This window comes from Hydra viridissima, unplaced genomic scaffold, assembly GCF_058129835.1.
Source record: "Hydra viridissima isolate aposymbiotic clone 2 unplaced genomic scaffold, HvirCarnegie_v1 scaffold_6, whole genome shotgun sequence".
NCBI lineage: Eukaryota > Metazoa > Cnidaria > Hydrozoa > Anthoathecata > Hydridae > Hydra > Hydra viridissima.
Window position 1 is genome coordinate 14,383,182 of NW_028324305.1, and position 15,267 is coordinate 14,398,448.

Consider the following 15,267-nt stretch of genomic DNA (forward strand, 5'->3'; position numbering starts at 1 on the left):
TTGAGTTTTTTATTTTTAATTTAAAAAAAATGCTTTTACAAACAGAAATCATTTGCAAGTTTACTTATCTTGGTTAGAGAGATAAATTTGTCAGTAACAGAACTGGATCACATTTTTTTAATTATATTTCGAATGGACGCCGAAATTAACTCCATCTTATTGGATAAATAACTACATCCAAGGACACTAGAAAAAAACCGAGGTAGTACACATACAGAAAAATCCTATCCGAAGAGTGATAAAGAGAGAGTGACGTCACTACTGAATTAATAGCAAAGTAATGAAACAAGTAAAAATAAGAACCCTATATAAAAAATTAACTAATCATATAAAACTTGTTAACTGAATTTAATTAATATGTCACATATTATTTCAATTCGTTTTCTTATTTCGATTCATTTTCTTTCTTTGTTTTATTTGAATATTTTTATGCTTTTTCTTTTTCTTATGAAAGTTTTTCACAGTTTATAAAGTTTAAGAACATTAAAGTTCTTAAAATTTCAAACTTGAAATTTTTATTAAATGCAAAATTTTAAACTTGAAATTTTTATTAAATACAAAATTTCAAGTTTGAAATTTTGTATTTAATAAAAATTTCAAATTTGAAATTTTGTATTTAATAAAAATTTCAAATTTGAAATTTTGTATTTAATAAAAATTTCAAATTTGAAATTTTGTATTTAATAAAAATTTCAAGTTTAAAATTTTGCATTTAATAAAAATTTCAAGTTTGAAATTTTGTATTTAATAAAAATTTCAAGTTTAAAATTTTGCATTTGATAAAAATTTCAAGTTTGAAATTTTAAGAACTTTAATGTTCTTAAACTTTATAAACTGTGAAAAACTTTCATAAGAAAAAGAAAAAGCATAAAAATATTCAAATAAAACAAAGAAAGAAAATGAATCGAAATAAGAAAACGAATTGAAATAATATGTGACATATTAATTAAATTCAGTTAACAAGTTTTATATGATTAGTTAATTTTTTATATAGGGTTCTTATTTTTACTTGTTTCATTACTTTGCTATTAATTCAGTAGTGACGTCACTCTCTCTTTATCACTCTTCGGATAGGATTTTTCTGTATGTGTACTACCTCGGTTTTTTTCTAGTGTCCTTGGATGTAGTTATTTATCCAATAAGATGGAGTTAATTTAATAAAAATTTCAAGTTTGAAAGCTCTCAGAGCATTTGAAAGTCCTTTCGGTTTTACAGTTGAAATCTGAAGGAAAATTTGAACAAACCAATTAAAGTGAATTTCATCTTTGCAATGACAAGCTTAAATCCACCTTTTTCCAATAGGTTCTGGCTTTAGAAATCAATGATATAAAATACCATTGCATTTGGGAGATGCACATAATGCTACAGCACACCAATTCTATATTTTAAAGCTGAAAATAATGTAATTTGTTAATTATTACCAAATTAAGGTTTTATGTTGGACTGCATAAAATAGTAATTTCGTACTAATAGATTATATGGTATAATAATAAGGTATAATAAAAATATAAAATATGATATTAATAAATTATTTGGAAAATATGAACATTGTGTGGGGTATATAAATTAAATCCAAATATTAAGTAAAAATTTAATACCAGCATGAGTTATAGCAAATTATCTACACTATACGGTATTTATTAATTATTTTATGACTAATAGATATTATTTTGAAGGTTAAGTTAAAGGTCATCTTAGGGTCAATTATAAGGCTAATAAATTATAAGGCTAATAAAAGAGTTATTCAAAGGAGAAATGAGTGAATATATGGGTTTTATACGGTCAATTCATATAAGCATAATTTAATGTTTTATCTAATTAATGTAACTATAATTTATATCATTTAAAAATAAACGAACATACATTTATTACTTTAAGTTAGCATTAAATTTATTAAACCGCTTCACGAAGAATGTCTGAGATTACAAAATTACAAAAACGCAAGTGTTCATCTAGCAGAAAGAAAGATGGCGGCAAAATGCGCGTTTCCCCTTTCCCCTTCCCCTCCCCCAGCTCCATCAAATTGCCTGCGTTTACCATTGCCACGAAATTCCACAAAATGGTGAACATGTTTGAAGGCCTAATATTTTTTCACATACAAGATTGTTGGGAAAATAATTATGGGTTTCCAAATAATAATAAGTTGCTGCTTAGCTCTATTTCAATATAGCGTAATTTTTAATGTACATTTTGCCAACTTGATGGTCTTAAAGTAAAATAAAAGGGAAGAGAGTTGTTTAAAACCACGAAATGTTGGCTACTTGCTGGTTGCACGCCAAAAACCACGCGAAAATAGGGCTCAGAATTTTTTTCCAGGGAAAAATGAAAAAAAAATTTTTTTTAAACATTTTTTTTTTAAAGATACTCCTAAAAAGGATTCTTTCTGGTAGACATGTTTTCTTAAGTCTTTCATGTATTCTTTTGCTATAATGTTGAAATTGACCACATTTATAGCCATGCACCCCAAAAGCTCTTTGGTTTCTGTCAGTCGCCCTTAAAAAAAACTGAACATAGCTGTCTAGGAAATGGACAATTAGGTTTAAAAATTCTGACTTTTTTTTAATTCAGATTATTATGATAATTAAAAATAAGCACATGCTTGCATGAAATCTTCTTGTCTGGAATATGATGCCCTTCACTTACCTTTAACCACAACAAATTTCTTCATCTTTCCTCCAGACATCACAGGAGTAATGCAACTATTGGATCAACTCAATAAAAACATTCTCAAGAACGTGAGAGAGAGAGAGAAAACATCTGTGTTTTTTAAATTTCAACTCAATAAACAGAAAGGCGTTTATATTGGTACTTGTAAGAATATGAGAAAGGTTGACAGCAAAAGATCGATTAGTTAATGCAGCAAGGCGGGTGGGTATAACTAATGATACTCTAAGTGTAGAGTCTATGCAACAACACATGTTCAAAAGAGCTGAGAAGTATGTTAAATTAGAAGCACCATCGTCTAAATTAGAACCAACAGGTGCACCAGGGACTTGCTTTAACAAAATCACCCAAATAGCGACGTGGATCTTCAGCATATTAGCAAGACAAGTTCCAATAATCTATAGGAGTTATAGATAAGCTCCATTAAAAAAATTATCATGCTTACTGAAATACCTGTTTTCATGAGCTTTCTTTTGATAAAAGTCAAAACAAAGCTGTCCAAAGAAAACGTCATAGTCATCCAAATATGTTGCAATGAGAGTTAAAAAAATTCATTGATTTTCTTAATAGTTCTTAACCAACAATACTTTTAAATATATTTTTACTTCGCTTTGATATATTTTTCCCGTAGAAGAAAGTGATTTTGGTATAATGATATTGAACATTTTGATATTGTTATGAACATAAAGTAAAACGACATTATATAATACATAATTATAGTGTTTATACTATTACGCACGCATGGTTCACAACAAAGCGCATTGTATTTTCATTATCACGGGTACGATGGTCATTAAATAAACAAATTTCGAGGAAAATCAGAGTGACTCAGTTCCCTTTTTTCACATTTAGCATTTATTCAAGCAATTTTTAACATATATTTTAATACTTATTACTATTCATTAAAATTGAAAATACACTGAAGACTTAAGTTTTGTATTTGTCTCATATTTCCTAGACTAATAAATGTCTTTTTTTTTTATTTATATTTCTGAATTTTTTTAATTGAAACCGAATGGATTAATTTGACCCTTTTGCGTTAAATATTTAAAGAAGAAGCAAAGTTGGCTTAAATACTTCTTCTCCTCGCATCATGGTTTGAAGTCTTAATTCAAAAAACATTTTCACTATGGTATCTATTAGGAATAGACTAAACTATATATTTATGCAAATTGAAACTTGAAATTTTTTATGCACAGGCTAGTATTTTTATATCCTGTTGCGTTTATAATGTCTGTACTTTTTTAAATGTCCGATATAGTCCCAATGACCTCCGTGTATTTGCATTTCATGCATTGGCCGTAATCGATGTCCAGAATTAAATTTATTTAGCATCGAATGAACAGGTATATGAAGATCCCCAAACGTATCTCCATCATGGTGATAGCCGCCATCACCATCATGGTATGCTCTTTTAATTGTCTTACTTTGACCCAGGACTCCAATTTCACCATCTACGAAGTAAGAAGCGAGGCAAATAATTTTTTACAAAGGATGAAACAAATTTATCATTATGTTAATCTTTACGTTGTTGGAAATGATCTTACTTTTTGGTAAGCACGTCACCTGATAAAGAGCTAAAGCAAAAATAAACCAAAAATGCGCCATCATTGTCGTAGCATTAAATATACCGGTGCATCAAATCTACCGGTGTTATTACCAATCTAAAGAAATAAAACTATATTTTGCCAAATTCAATAATGATTAATAATAAGTGCTTTTTTTGAAAAAAAATAAAAAACATCTTATTTTGCCGAAATGAATACGCTGTCTATATTCCCTAATAAGATTTTTTTTGACTAGAGTTACTTATTCTTTTAAGAAATGTCAAAGTTGCGAATTCTTTCTTTAAAAGCTTTTTCTGTATGATTATTTATATATAGCCTATTCAACCGTAATGCAAATGACATGGTTTAATAGGCTATATATAGCTTTTGTACGCATTCACTGTCTTGTATCTGGTCTGTTTTATATCTGATTAAATTTCGGCTATTTCTTTTCTTTTTTTTTTTTTTTATAGAAAAACTTTAATACCTTTTTTGGTCATACCTTCAATTATTACACTAAATGATGGTTTTTAAAAAAAAACAACAAAAAACTTCAACTTGTGGAGATGATAAGATCATTTAAAGAAAATCCAGTTTAAAACTATAACAGTTTTGCTGACAATTTGTGGGAGGTTGGTACCCACTTCGCGATTTTTTGCAGAATTTTCAAAATTTGTTCATTAACCGACATCTAAAATAAATGAAAGTCACATTCTGCGTTAACTTAAATATTTTGTGTTAATTTAGAAAATCTTCGCAATTTTTAAAAAACTTCAAATAAACAATTTGAAAAAATTTAACAAAGATAAATCAAAGAATACAATAATTTCTGCTGTTGTTTTTTTGTTGTTTTTTTTTTTGTTTGTTTTTCTTTGAGCATAGAAGACATGGAGTTTATTGATCTATTTCTTTCATTAGGGGTTCGATCTTTGATAGTAGCATGTAACGGGGAATTGCACAAAAGTCTTTAAAAAGAGTAAGTGAGTTGGAAAGGTTAATAGAACTGTTTTAAAAACTATTTCTTAAGGCGGGCAAATCCATTTTCTCTGCTGGTTTTTTTTTTTTTTTTTTGAAATTGTATGAGTTGATCTTAAAAACTGTAAATATTTCAAGATGCAAGCAGTTTTCACACAGCAATACACAAAAATATTCTTAAATTTTGTGTCATCGAACATTTTTTATATTTTAATATTTTTAAATCTTGAATATGAATCAAAGTTAAAAGTTTTTTGTTTAGTTGAACTTAATCAAATTTTTCTAATGACAAAATTTCGAGGATGTAATAATGTAGATTTAAAATAAATGCATTTTAAATAACCTTGCGCATGTGCGGTCGTGACTTTTTTTCCATACACATTTTAATACACTCCTAGCAGCACAAGTTGCTAATTAACTATGCTCAATTCGCATAAAAAATTAATCAATGAAAATTCCTACATGAAAAAAAGTTTTTAAAATTCAAGAAATTAAAGCATGTTCACAATCCGCTCATGTTTAAATGATATGCATCTATTTGTTTTTACTGAATCAAAAGATATCCACTCTTTCGAACATTTATTTTTATGCTTAAGTGTCTCATCTTTAATTAATCTCGATTACCGATATATTTGAAAACTTGTTATGGTTTCAGAAGGACTAGGAATTTGGACATTAAGAACATGATGAAAATGTAGAAGAGGTTCTCCTTTTTTTTTTTTTTTTTTTTGTAAAAAAAAAAATATTTGAATATAAATAATTTTTTATTGTAAAATATGTTTTCAATATGTGTATTTAAAATTTGAGAAAATTCAGAGTGAATTCAGTTCTGATAAAGAAATTCTTTTTCATCTTACTTGTAGAATTTTATTAAATCTTAATTGCTTCACATTATTTCCGAAATTCTAATGTTTTTATTCCAAATTCTAACGCTCGTTTTCCAAGTACTGGTTTGTTCCGTATTTTTATTGACGAAGTTTTTAACTGAAAAATGATTTTTAATGTAAAAATTTTGATTATACTTTTTGTAAAGTAATTTAAAGGGTCGGCCAGAAAAATTGTAGCGGAAAACGGAGCAATTGGTTCGATGGTATCAAATAAAAAGTTAGTGGAAAAAGTGTCACGGACCAAATGGTAGGATTTCGTTCGGTTGGATAAGTTTCTGTTAATTGCTAATTAAGCATAGGATCTTGTTGATAAGCAGGTTTTCGGTTATTAAGAACTGAAAATATATATCGCTTTTCTCATTGATTTTTTTTTTTATGAATCCCTTTTCAACAGGATTTTTGATATGTTCGACCAAAGTTAAACCACTTATAATACCATGAAATAAAGCTATTCAAATGCTTCCATACCATTTTGTTTGAAATATTTTCTTTCCACCATTTTGTACTCATGACATTTTTGTTCATGACATTTATTGCGTTAATATTTTGCCCAAGCTTTAACTACAGTACGTTTTTTTAAGAGTGCTTTGGCTTAAACTAACAGTTTGTATTTCAACGCAATCTTAACACATGGTAGTTTTATTTCGTTATCCAAATTTATTTGAAATTGTCTATTCGTATATGCAATGATTATATATATATATATATATATATATATATATATATATATATATATATATATATATATATATATATATATATATATATATATTGTTACATCATATCTTGATGATATAAATCATCATATCTTGATGAAAAAAAAAACGTATATGCATATTGAACAATAAAAAATATGAAAAAATATTGTAAAAATATGGAATATGGGTTCCGTAAAATTCTGTAGCTGTAAAATTGTAATACCCCTTTTAACATAACAACATATTTTGCTGTCTAAAGTCTATTTAAATTGAAAAATTGTAAGGCAATTTTAACATGGTTATTATATTTTAAAACTTTTAAATACAAAAATGTTCTTGAGGAGAGCATAAGCATAAAGATCAACATAATTTAAAATGCTCTCTTATCTTTGTTTTCTTTGTCATCACCGCAACATTATAATAATATTTTTCTTGGGTAAGATAGTTAACTGTAATTTAATCAACTCCAGGCAACATGAAACTGAAATGATTAGTAAAATTGGTGAAATTTTTCTTAATTAAATTTTTTTTTGTTGAATAGTGATTAACCGATTTTATTACGTCAGTTATTCAAAGAAAGTTCCCTTAAGTAAAAAAAAATGTTTTGCACACGTCTCCACTTCATGAGTGAACTATTTTTTACACATGCGAGGAATTTACGGTATCTAAGGTTATTTATAAATAATTTTCAGTTACTGTTTCTGTGTGTATATGAACATTTAGCTCTATTTATAAGCATTAACCAGCTACAACTTTTTTTGTAACTAGTTATGATTACATAGTGGAAAGTCAACAAGTTTATAAAGAAGTGTAAAACTCTAAGATGTTCAATGTTTTTGTTACCGGAGCGATCGTTTCTTTAAAGTTGGCTATCTATTTGATTTTTTCTTGTAGCATAAGGTACCCAGATAAGTAGTTAGATGATATAATGTTGGAGGTAGGAATATCTGCAGATATTTATAGCTATACTAATTCGCCTTGAATAAATATTAAAATAAATATAACATCTACATATCTAAATAATTTCCATTCTACTTCCATTGCATAATTTTCCCATTTCAAATTATTAATATTTTTTTTGATTTAAAAACCAAAAAATATCTGATTTTTCATTTTAAACATTAAGACATACATCCTTAGTATACTTTTCAAAAGACTTTAAAATTGAATGCAAATTTTGATTAACATCATTGCACTTTATAAGATGTTCATTGGAAATGCGCATAAATTTAAAAATATAATTATAAATAAACAAATTTATGTGATTTACGTAAAACATCAGTAATAATTATATTTAAAAAAAAAAATAAAAACACAATTTTAGCTACAGTTACAATTAAGAAAAAATTTAGATATCCTTATCAGAAGTTTTAATCCCTGACCTTTATACTTAGTTTGACCAATATACATTTCAAGTTTTATGTATGTATGTGTGTATATATATATATATATATATATATATATATATATATATATATATATATATATATATATATATATATATATATATATATATATATATATATATATATATATATATATATATATATATATATATATATATATATTTATATAGCTTTGCTGTTCCTAAATCTAATGTTTAAATAAGAAACAAAGCTCTATTGATAAATGATTTGTGAAAATACTTTACAAAAACATATCATGTTTCAAACAATTTATTTTATTGGTTTTTTTTTTTTTTTTTTTTTGTGGTACATCTTAAGAATTTTAAAATTTTTAATTGGTACTTGAAGCATTTTGAATTATTCTTAATATACATCTTATATAGCGTTTATAGACAAAGTTTCTGAACTAAAATAATAATAATTAATTACCTTTATACACTAGGTCTTTATATTGCAACTAAGAGAAGAAAATTGGAAAATTATTTTGTTTTAAGATATTATTTTTAGAGAAAAACTGTTTGGTGTCTTTAAAAATATATATTTATGTATACATTTACAAATTGTGTTATCATTAATAACATATTTGTACTTTTTTACAATTTCTTTTCAAGATCTTGACTTAAATGGAATGTCAACACTAGCAATAAACATTATGGAATGTTTTTCTTTTATACAACGCATAAGATTGTATGTTTGTATGTAAAGTTAACATGTGTTTTTGTAAAGTTTTTTAGGAAAAAAATTAACTTGTACATATGCTTGTGTGTTTTTGTATTTATTATATGTATCTATACTTTAACTTGTTTCTGTCTTTCTAAAAGTGGTTAAAGTTTAATATCTACTTCTATAATATTGATATAAACCACAGCCTATAAGTTCTAATCAAAAGATTATTTTGCATAAGTGATATAGAAGTTCACTTACTGACTTACTACAGATTATGTTCATTCATATATCATGTGTATGTGCAGACAAGAATGCTTATAAAGGAATAGTCACAGAAAAAAAAATCATTTTCTTCTTTGAAAAACCTGCTTTTTATAGCTTATTATTATATATTACATATGGTTAAATGATACAGGTATCTAATTTATTAGATATACACCCAAGATATATATATATATATATATATATATATATATATATATATATATATATATATATATATATATATATATATATATATATATATATATATATATATATATATATATATATATATATATAGTATTGCTTTTTCTTTTTTTAGTGCAAAAAAACAAAAATTGGAATCCTATTAATTATAAATGTTAAAGTTTATGAATATAGCAAGAATATTTGGATATTTGAAATGCCCATCAGTTAAATTACAGTATAAGTAACTGGACTATTTAAATATCTTTTTAATAAATTATCCCCTTTTTGCTTGGACTATTATATACTAAAGATATGAATTTGCACATCTTTTGGATTGCTTATTTAGTTGTTTTTTCAAATGCTGAAAATATATGTGAAGATTTCAAGGAGTCAATTGGTTCCAAAGACTTTATCAATCAGATTTTCCTCAAGTATGGGTCTGGAAATGAAACAGACACTATTTCACTGCTGAACTTCAAATTACTAATGAACAATATATCTCTGGGAAGAATTGAAGTTACTTGTGAGCCAAATGATATAGTTTGCCAAAAGGAGGGTATTGATAAGCATTTAAAATTAAGCAAGGAAAGTGATCACAATCATGATCATAAAAGACGACGCCGTCAAAATATTTTAAATGATGCAGAAGAGCATCATCAGCATTGGCTACAGCACATTACAAATGTAAATGTAGTTTGTAAATATAATATGTAGAATTTAAAACTTTTTTAGAGAATTTTTTTTTATTCTTTTTTGTATAAATAAGAAAACCATCTATGAATGTTTACTATAAAATGATAAAATATTTTTACTTAGTGTTTGAAGCCTACTGACATACTGAAGCTTCACAACCTGACAGAGAATGCTGCAATCACAAAAGATGATTTTTTGCGCATATGTCCATCTTTATTGCAACAGATAGATAGCAAAGCGTGTTTACATGAACATGTAAAAATTCTAAGACACTTTCATGATAACAATGGGTTACCTACAGCTTATGAAAGTAAGTATATCTTGCCTAAAATATTTACGCAGTAATTTTTTTAAACAATTATATCATTTTTATATCCTTTTTGCATATTAGTATTTTAGTATAATGAAAGTTTAATTGTCCTCTTTATTATAAAATTTATTTTATAAAAATTAAACTAAAGGCTGATAATTGTTCTTTACAAGTTTCAAGCAAACATTTTAGGTTGGGGTTATGGTTTGCTCTCTATCACAGTCATCAGTTTACTGTCATTATCTGTAATTAGCATCATTCCTTGCTTAAAAAAATCTTTTTACCATATAATTATGTCTTATCTTGTTGCTCTGGCTGTTGGAACGTTAGCAGGAGATGCTATGCTACACTTGATTCCACATGTAAGTTTTAGTTTGATATGATGCTTGTATGTAGTGCTTAAACATGAGTTTATTAAAATCAAGGCCTGTTTAATTGATCATTTCTCTGCACTCATTGAGTAATATTAATCAAACCATCATCTGTTCATTGTTTTTTCATTGTTAAAGATGTAACAGTCTTTTGATAATGAGTAATTACTTTAAAAAAAAAAAAGGAAAAAAATTGTTACTTGTTCCTTTCTTATTAACTATCAGTTCAATAAAAGTGTTGTCTGTATTATAAAATATAATTATAAAAATACAAAAAACAGTAATCTAAAAGAAAAACCTGTCATGTTTTTCCTCTACCCTTTGATTATAATTTAAATATGTTCAGACTTTTGCTGTTGATACCTAATGTTGAGGGGGAAATTTTTTTTTTGTTGATGAGTTTTTACTTCATCCAAGTTTAACAGAAAAACCATATATAAATTGAAAATACTTATTTAAAAAAATCTAATTTTTTATTTTTCGTTTCAAAATTGTAAAGTTGTAATGTTTATATTCTAATTATCATTATATTCAATTTTTAGTCAAAGTTTAGATTGCAATAATAATTAGAGTGACTTGTTATAATTAGAATAATTTGTAAATAATTAGAACAATTATTGCAGTAACATTACAATTTTAATTTAAAAATAGAATGTCATAATAATTTGATTTAAAATTAGAATGTAATGATAAAAATTATTATCACATTCTAATTTAATTCAAAACCATGAATGTTATAAGGGTTACTATGTTATAACACCTTGCCTTAAATAGTTGCTTCAATTAAGTTTGCCATTGGAATTGCATGATTATTTATAACTTGTTTAGGCATTTGCTGAAGGTGCAAACACTGCTGCAAGCTTAAGAATCAGTAGAGAAGATGAGCTAAAACAACATTATTCACAAGTATGGCGAGCATTGTTTGTCTTAATGGGCATTTACTTGTTTTTCTTGGTTGAACAATTAATGAAAGCAAAAGTATTATGCTGCGGAAAGGTAAGACATAACAGAGGAGCTGGTAAAGCTTCAGTTTAACAATATTTAGCATTTGTTGTATTTATTTCAGATACTTACATAAATTTGCTATTTTTTATTAAATTTATTTATATATGTATATGTTTTTAGCTAGTTTAATATTTTATAAGTGTTAAAAGTAATTAAAAAGAAAAATCCTAAAAGCTGTTTTGATATTTCAATGCAATGCAATCTCAATAGGCTCACAACTGATATATGTCTGAGTTTGTACTATTCTGAAGTAGGGTTTTATATATATATATATATATATATATATATATATATATATATATATATATATATATATATATATATATATATATATTGTGTCCAAAATTTAGCATAAGAATATAAGGAACTCTATTTAGAAGTATGATCATTTACACTGCCAAATTAATTACACTCCCATAAGGCTCATAACCTATATAGTAAAAAAAGACTCAGTAAGTTTAGAATGCTGAAAATTTATCTAGTAATAAAACTTTGAAAATATATGTAGATATACACTGTGTTATATAGTAAAATTGCCTTTTTTTCTTTTAATGATGCAATTTCAAATTTATACTTATATATTATATGAGTTTATTTATAAGAATCATTTAGTTTGTATCTTTTTTTAAGGGCCATGGGCACAGTCATGGTAAAAAAGACCATAAACATTCTGCAGAGTCAGCAAAATCCACTAGTAGTCCTTTGTCTTCTGAAACTGTGCAATTTATTAAAGAACCATTTGATCAAATGGATACAAAAAAAGTTACAGAAGAAAAGGTTTTATTACTGCTTTACTAATGTTAATATTGTTTCTGCTTAGAAAATAAATTTTAATAAAAAAAGCTATAGTAAATTTAAAAAGTTACACTAAAGTATAATTTACACCATGAGCTTTTTTTTTACACCATGAGTTTGTGTATTGTCATGGAAATTACTATGAGCAGAGAGCATAATGCAAAGACAAAGCAACTTAAATTGACCAATATGTTGTTTTCATTTTTAATTTTAACTTTTGTTTTTTTTATATATTTAATCCTTTAGGCCAAACTTAATGATGAAAAAAGTCCTGAGTTGCATCATACATTAAGTTGTGAGTCAAGCATGCATGTTAAACTGGAAGATGATGATGAATCACATTTTCATGTAGATGATAGACATCATCATCATCATCATAGCGAGAAAGAAATCACAAAAAATACAGCTATTTCAGCATTAGCTTTGATGGTTATTGTTGGTGATGGATTTCATAACTTTAGTGATGGATTAGCTGTTGGTGCAGCATATAGTGCTTCTCTTTCAAGTGGTCTGAGTACTGCAATAGCAGTATTTTGTCATGAATTGCCACATGAGTTGGGTAAGGATATGTAACTTTTTAATAATAATTTTTCCCAGTATTGTTAAAGGATAAACAAAATTTTCATGATTGCATATCTAAAGAAAAACTAAAATGAATCTGTAAATTCATTTTTATTTTCAGGAGATTTTGCTATTCTCATTAATTCTGGAATGACAATCAAACAAGCTTTAATCTATAATTTAGTATCAGCATTACTAGCTTACTTTGGTTTGGCAGTTGGTATATTTGTAGGGGAATATGAAATTGGAAGACACTTTATTCTCTCAATAACAGCAGGCCTTTTCCTTTATGTTTCGTTAGCCGATATGGTAAATGTTGTTTTAAATGCTCGTTTTGACTAGAAGATCGTTGGTTGTTTCATAATAAAATTTTAACTATTTTTTTAGTTACCTGAGTTAATGCACCAGGAAATACCTAAACAATCCCTGACAGTTACATTTGCATGTCAGCATCTTGGTATTCTGAGTGGAATTGGAATGATGCTGTTTATATCATTGTTTGAGCATTCCATGTAACCTCGCTCACTGACAAAATTTATCATTGGGATTTTTGAATGGTCAATTTAAATCAGAATTAGCATATATATATATATATATATATATATATATATATATATATATATATATATATATATATATATATATATATATATGTGTGTGTGTGTGTGTGTATGTATGTATGTATGTATGTATGTATGTATGTATGTATGTATGTATGTATGTATGTATGTATGTATGTATGTATGTATATATATATATATGTATATATATATAAAGAGAGAGAAATATCTAGATATAGATATAGGTCATTCTTATATTTACTTTATAAGGATCTGACTTACAACGTATTGTTGTTCTTACGTTGCTGTTTCAAAATTTAATTTGGACGTGCAAAAGTTATTATTTATAGAACGTATGGAACTGTGCGTCTTTTTGGTGCATGGATATCTTACAATCTTTTTCATTAGTCTTATAAAATATTCTTTTGTACTTAAAGTATATAGTCTAATGCAGATTTTATCAGATTTTATATAATGAAGCTATTTTTGACAGCTTCCGTCATTTAAATTTTAGAAAATGTAATTATTTTTCTTTAGTCTTTATTATTCAGAGATGTTGTCGATTGGTCGATTTTGACAACGATGTACTTTTAGGTGTAAATAAAATCTACAGAATAATATTAAGATACTCTGTTGTTTTGTTGTAAGATTTCGGTTAAAATTCCCGAAAGTGAGAAAGGCATAGATTACAATGTTACTGTAAAGAAGATTTACGGGAAAAGTAACAAACCAAGATGAAATTAAACTGCATGAAGAGAACGTCACACCCCAGTGGGCAATCGCCAACGTAAATTCAACATCGCACCAACGTGAGAATGACGTCGAAAATTAACATCGAGTTGCGATGTTAAATCAACGTCAAAACGACGTAAAACATCGCGATGACATCGCGATAACATCGAATATTAACGTCGATCCAACTTTCCATTTCCAACGTTAATGCGATGTCGCACTCGACGTCGCCTAAACGTTAAACCAACATCGCCGTGCCCACTGGGACTGCACACTTTTAAAGTTGATTTAGTCGAGCAATTTTAAACTATTAGCTAAAGAATTCAGCATTTACACACTAAAATATTTGAGTTAGCTTATTTGCTAATGAATTTGCATTTACACACTAAAATATTTGAGTTAGCTCATAAGCTCTTGTCGCTGTAGCTGCTTAAACAAACTTCGTTAAAACAAAATGCGTTAGGTTAGCTGGTTTTAATTCAGTTTTTAGTAAATTTTTCCTAAAAAATGATTAACAGAGGCCTTTAACTTGCTGTTAAAAAAAGGAAGTTCTTTGTTTACATTAACACAGTAATGTGATGGTCTTTTCTTCAATATTTTGTCAATTCTTTTCTGCTCATAATGAATTTGTAAAACAGCCAATCACTTAAGATGTTCGCCATTTCGTTCTGAAATCCCTAGAGTGCTTAAACAAATGAAAATCTTGAAATCGGTCTTATGGGTAAATAATCGATTGCTTTTCAGTTACAGAATGGTTTAAACGACATAGATGTTTACATATTTATTTTACATTTGCAATCAGTAATAGTTTCTAAAAGTCTAAAATCAGCAATAGTTTCTAAAAGATGCTCATACATATTATAACATGTTTTTTTTTTTTTTTTATTTTTTTATTTTTTGTTTTTTAATTTTAAAGTAAAACTGTTTTAAATCTCAGTAGTTGTACG

At 26.6% G+C, this 15,267-nt stretch overlaps 2 protein-coding genes and 1 pseudogene across 3 annotated transcripts; 1 reads left to right on the plus strand and 2 right to left on the minus strand.

Annotated features, from left to right (window-relative positions):
- The window catches only part of LOC149887157 (uncharacterized), a 563,485-nt pseudogene that overhangs the window by 113,339 nt on the left and 434,879 nt on the right, over positions 1 to 15,267 (minus strand).
- Positions 3,678 to 4,496, minus strand: LOC149887159 (uncharacterized). The gene is made up of 2 exons (XM_090091093.1): positions 4,212 to 4,496; positions 3,678 to 4,118 (listed from the first exon to the last, which is right to left on the minus strand). The coding sequence occupies exons 1-2, from the start codon at positions 4,273 to 4,275 to the stop codon at positions 3,874 to 3,876; spliced, it is 309 nt and encodes a 102-aa protein (XP_089947219.1). The 5' UTR covers positions 4,276 to 4,496; the 3' UTR covers positions 3,678 to 3,873.
- On the plus strand, positions 9,406 to 14,214 carry LOC145190233 (zinc transporter ZIP6-like). Of its 2 annotated transcripts, XR_016453213.1 has the most exons (9): positions 9,406 to 9,977; positions 10,110 to 10,296; positions 10,489 to 10,658; positions 11,496 to 11,663; positions 12,303 to 12,449; positions 12,714 to 13,026; positions 13,150 to 13,337; positions 13,416 to 13,607; positions 13,670 to 14,214. XR_016453213.1 is itself a non-coding variant. In XM_080067048.2 (8 exons), the coding sequence occupies exons 1-8, from the start codon at positions 9,606 to 9,608 to the stop codon at positions 13,542 to 13,544; spliced, it is 1,674 nt and encodes a 557-aa protein (XP_079923174.2). In that variant the 5' UTR covers positions 9,406 to 9,605; the 3' UTR covers positions 13,545 to 13,626. The 2 variants fall into 2 exon arrangements, 1 of the variants encoding a protein (XP_079923174.2); XM_080067048.2 differs by lacking the exon at positions 13,670 to 14,214 and having other exon boundaries at positions 13,416 to 13,626.

Coding starts and splice junctions, on each gene's coding strand:
- LOC149887159 (XM_090091093.1), bottom strand. CDS start 4,275: ATGATGGCGCATTTTTGGTTTATTTTTGCTTTAGCTCTTTATCAGGTG. Junction 4,119..4,211: donor GGTGACGTGCTTACCAAAAA/GTAAGATCATTT, acceptor CTTACTTCGTAG/ATGGTGAAATTGGAGTCCTG.
- LOC145190233 (XM_080067048.2), top strand. CDS start 9,606: ATGAATTTGCACATCTTTTGGATTGCTTATTTAGTTGTTTTTTCAAAT. Junction 10,297..10,488: donor GTTACCTACAGCTTATGAAA/GTAAGTATATCT, acceptor CAAACATTTTAG/GTTGGGGTTATGGTTTGCTC. Junction 11,664..12,302: donor AAGTATTATGCTGCGGAAAG/GTAAGACATAAC, acceptor TCTTTTTTTAAG/GGCCATGGGCACAGTCATGG.